Source organism: Penaeus vannamei, chromosome 34 (assembly GCF_042767895.1).
Source record: "Penaeus vannamei isolate JL-2024 chromosome 34, ASM4276789v1, whole genome shotgun sequence".
NCBI lineage: Eukaryota > Metazoa > Arthropoda > Malacostraca > Decapoda > Penaeidae > Penaeus > Penaeus vannamei.
Window position 1 is genome coordinate 3,287,469 of NC_091582.1, and position 5,000 is coordinate 3,292,468.

General features: G+C 39.2%; 1 protein-coding gene across 1 annotated transcript in view; it reads right to left on the minus strand.

The window, feature by feature from the left end:
- LOC113818354 (discoidin domain-containing receptor 2) overlaps positions 1-5,000 on the minus strand; it is a 214,494-nt gene that overhangs the window by 25,983 nt on the left and 183,511 nt on the right. The window contains exon 10 of the mRNA XM_070145478.1: positions 1,604-1,705. Within this exon, the coding sequence (XP_070001579.1) occupies positions 1,604-1,705 (102 nt within the window). The remainder of the gene's footprint in view (positions 1-1,603; positions 1,706-5,000) is intronic.

Consider the following 5,000-nt stretch of genomic DNA (forward strand, 5'->3'; position numbering starts at 1 on the left):
CGTGTCGATAACAGACAGGAACAGGGATGCAGGTACGAACACTGAAGCGGGCTGACCAATATCGGAACCGAAAGGGATTGAGATAGAAATATATTTGATAAGAAATACACGAGAATGCAGATATATCTAGAGATAGAAAAAAATACGATGAAATAAAATCATTGTATATATCGATTGCTTATAGCACACGAAGCCCCGTCTAATCAGGCATTCCCCTAAACCCACTCTTCCTTCCCCTCTCCTCCCACCTACTCCTCTACCCTCTTCCCTCCCTTTCCCTTCGCCTCACCCTTTCTCCTCCCTCCCCTTCTCCTCCCTTTCCCTTCGCCTCACCCTTTCTCCTCCCTCCCCCTCTCCTCACCCTTTCTCCTCCCTCCCCTCCGCCTCACCCTTTCTCCTCCCTCCCCTTCGCCTCACCCTTTCTCCTCCCTCCCCTTCGCCTCACCCTTTCTCCTCCCTTTCCTTTCTCCTCCCCTCCCCTTCTCCTCACCCTTTCTCCTCCCTCCCCTTCGCCTCACCCTTTCTCCTCCCTCCCCTTCGCCTCACCCTTTCTCCTCCCTCCCCTTCGCCTCACCCTTTCTCCTCCTTCCCTCTCCTTCGCCTCACCCCTCACCCCCTCCCCTTCGCCTCACCCTTTCTCATCCCTTTCCCTTCGCCTCACCCTTTCTCCTCTCTCCCCTTCGCCTCACCCTTTCTCCTCCCTCCCCTTCTCCTCCCTCCCCTTCGCCTCACCCTTTCTCCTCCCTCCCCTTCGCCTCACCCTTTCTCCTCCCTTTCCTTTCTCCTCCCCTCCCCTTCTCCTCACCCTTTCTCCTCCCTCCCCTTCGCCTCACCCTTTCTCCTCCCTCCCCTTCGCCTCACCCTTTCTCCTCCCTCCCCTTCTCCTCACCCTTTCTCCTCCCTCACCTTCGCCTCACCCTTTCTCCTCCCTTTCCCTTCTCCTCTCCCTTTCTCCTCCCTCCCCTTCGCCTCACCCTTTCTCCTCCCTTTCCTTTCTCCTCCCCTCCCCTTCTCCTCACCCTTTCTCCTCCCTCCCCTTCGCCTCACCCTTTCTCCTCCCTCCCCTTCGCCTCACCCTTTCTCCTCCCTCCCCTTCTCCTCACGCATTCTCCTCCCTTCCCTTCGCCTCACTCTTTCTCCTCCCTCCCCTTCGCCTCACCCTTTCTCGTGCCTTTCCCTTCGCCTCACCCTTTCTCCTCCCTTTCCTTTCTCCTCCCCTCCCCTTCTCCTCACCCTTTCTCCTCCCTCCCCTTCGCCTCACCCTTTCTCCTCCCTTTCCTTTCTCCTCCCCTCCCCTTCTCCTCACCCTTTCTCCTCCCTCCCCTTCGCCTCACCCTTTCTCCTCCCTCCCCTTCTCCTCACCCTTTCTCCTCCCTTCCCCTTCACCTCACTCTTTCTCCTCCCTCCCCTTCGCCTCACCCTTTCTCCTCCCTCCATCCCACTCACCCTTTCTCCTCCCTCCCCTTCTCCTCCCTCCCCTTCGCCTCACCCTTTCTCCTCCCTCCCCTTCGCCTCACCCCTCACCCCCTCCCTCCATCCCACTCACCCTATCTCCTCCCTCCCCCTCTCCTCCCTCACCACCCCCTCCCCCCATCCCACTCACCTCAGGAGAAGCATCCTGGCGTAGGGCGGCGAGAACGACCTGTCTGCACGGTCCATTGCTCTCCTTCGTGTCCGTGAGTCCTGCCACTTCGCCAAGGTGAACCTGAGGCCCCGAAGGAAAGGGGAAGAGAAGGGGAGAGAAAAATGGTTAAAAGTAGCAGTAAGGTGAACCTGAGGTGCGAATAAGGGGAAGAAAGAGGGAGAGAAAATGGGTTAAACAGTAGCAGTTAGAACAGTATTTGATGCTATTGATGTTATTACAGTAACCTACAGTAATCATGATATAAATTGCAGCGACAACAATGGTACTGGTGATGATGATAATAATAATCATAACAATAAAGATAATAATGGTAATGATACTAACAATAATAATAACAATTATGAGGATAATAATGATAGTAATGATAATACTGCTATTATTATTACTATTATTCTTATCATCATTATTATTATTATAATAATAAGAGCAATAATGATAATGACAATGATAGTAACAATAATGTTAAAAACGTTAGTACTGATAATAATGGCACTAGTTATAATAACAGTAACAATATTATTAATGAAAATAATGATGATGATAATAATGACAACAACAATAACGATAATGATAATGATAATAACAAGGAACAATGACAGTAGTAATAATGATGATAATGTTATTAATAAAGTAGTAATAATGTAAATTATGATCATAATGTAATAACAAGAGTAATAACGATAATGCTAAATGTAATAATAATAGCTGGTAATTATGATAATAATATATATATATGATAATGATAATGGTGATGATAATGATAATATATATAGATAATAAAAGCAATAATGATGATAATGATAAAAATGGTAATAATTATGATAATAATGATAATGATAATAATAAAAGTAATGATAATATAATGATTATTGTTATAATAGTGATCATGATATTGATGATAATTATGAAATAAGGATAATAATAACAAGAGCAATAACAACAACAACAACAGTAATAATAATGATAATAATCAAAAAGAAAATGATGATGATAATGGGAATGATGATGAATAGTGATGATAATGATAATAAAGGTGATGAATGTAATAATAAGAATAGAATAAAAATAATTATAATAATAATAATATCAACAACAACAACAATAATAATAACAATGATTATAACAATAATGATAATGATAATGGTTATGATACTAATAATGATAACGATAATAGTAATATAGTAATAATAACAATGATAGTAAAAATAATAACGATAATGATAATAATCATAACAATAATAATGATAATGATAATAATAATGATGGGAATAGCAATAATGAAGATAATGATGATAATGATAACTATAATGATAATGATAATAATAATAATAATAATAATGATAATAATATAAAGATAGTGATTATGATAACAATAACATCAGCAAAAACATTAATGATAACAACAATAAAACAAAATAATAACAATCTCGATCATAACAACTACAATACTAACGATAATTCTAATCAAAATGATACTGATAATAACACGATACAGCCACAACCATCAAAGTTATAACGCTGACGATAACATTTCTAAATCCTTTCTATAACTTGACTGATGATTAATTATCAGCAGGAGTATTGTGAAGGATAATAACATGCTAAATAAACATGTAATAATTTCATATGCATTGTATATTGCTATTGAGATCATCGTAATCAACTATCAGGTAATTTTTATTCTCTTTTCGTAAAATCATTTGTATTTTGTTGTCAGTTCAAAAACGAGATTCGCAATTAAGAGCATTTGAATCATCTGAAAATATTATTATGAAATATGTTTATTTTTTCAGCATTAGAATAATCAATTGCATTTTAAAACATTTTATGTCTTTGTTTACGTCCAAGAATAATAAATTTTGTGTTTTGTGATTGAGTAGGTGTGTGAGTGTATGAATGTATGCATATGGGTGTGTGTGTGTGTGTGTGTGTGTGTGTATGTGTGTGTGTGTGTGTGTGTGTGTGTGTGTGTGTGTGTGTGTGTGTGTGTGTGTGTGTGTGTGTGTGTGTGTGTGTGTGTGTGTGTGTGTGTGTGTGTGTGTGAGAGAGGGAGAGAGAGAGAGAGAGAGAGAGAGAGAGACAGAGAGAGAGAGAGACAGAGAGAGAGAGAGAGAGAGAGAGAGGCAGAGAGAGAGAGAGAAAGAGAAAGAGAAAGAGAGAGAGAGAGAGAGAGAGAGAGAGAGAGAGACAGCGAGAGAGAGAGAGAGAGAGAGAGAGAGAGAGAGAGAGAGAGAGAGAAAGAGAGAGAGAGAGAGAGAGAGAGAAAGAAAGATAAAGAAAGAAAGAAAGAAAGAGTGCTATGTGCTTGTATACATGTGTGTGTGTGTGTGCGTATAGGTGAGTGCGTGTTTAGCATTATGTATATCCTTCCATTCCCATCTGAAAAGGAAACAGAGGGGGGAAAAAAGTGCTCTACAAAGCAAGGGAGGAAAAAAGGGGAGATTGTGAGGGATAAAGGACCTTACAGCCTCCTCTCAGGTGGTTTCCCTAAGGCCTTATCTTGCCCCGAGTTGAAGCCTATGGATCGGTTATTACAAATGTACATGGATTTATTGATTCCCTGATTTATCATAATTTTTATATATATATATTTAAGCTTTGTCTGTTTTATTCATTTATTTATTCTTTTATTTTCATTTATTTATTTATTTATTTTTCTTATCTTATTCTCATTTTACACGTCAATTTATCCGTCTTTCTTTTTCCCTCCTATTCCCCTTTCTCTGTTCTTCCATAGTTCCTTGTCTCTCAATTCTTTCAACTATTTGACAATCTCTTCTTCTTTACTTGAACATCTTAGATTCTTCTTCATTTTATGATATTTCTGATTTATTTCCCCTTTTCTTTCTTTCTTGCTTTCACTTACTTTTTTTCTTCTTCTTCTGTTATGCATGTTCTTATTTCCCCTTATTTATATCTCCTCTGCTTATTTTCATTATCCATTTTCAGTATCTTCTTATCATCGTATTTCCCTTGTTCCTCTTCCTAATATAATATTGTTTCCCCTATTTTCTACTTATGTTTTCCCCGATATTGCACATAAGCTGCATTGCTTCTATTATCAGTGCAATAATTATAATTAGTGTAATGCTCTCATCTTTATAATGAAAGGTATTGTCTTTACGACTAGTGTTACATTTTTTATTTTTGTTAAGATTATCATCTTCTTCCTATCACTGTCATCATTATTGTTACAATTTTACTATCATTGTCATTGTAATAATTATCATTTTACTGTAACTGTCACCACCATAATCATAATTACGATCATTGTTATCATCATATCTTATCATCATTATGTATATCAGACAAACCCTGATTGCCATTATATTTATCATCATCTTTATCATCAAAA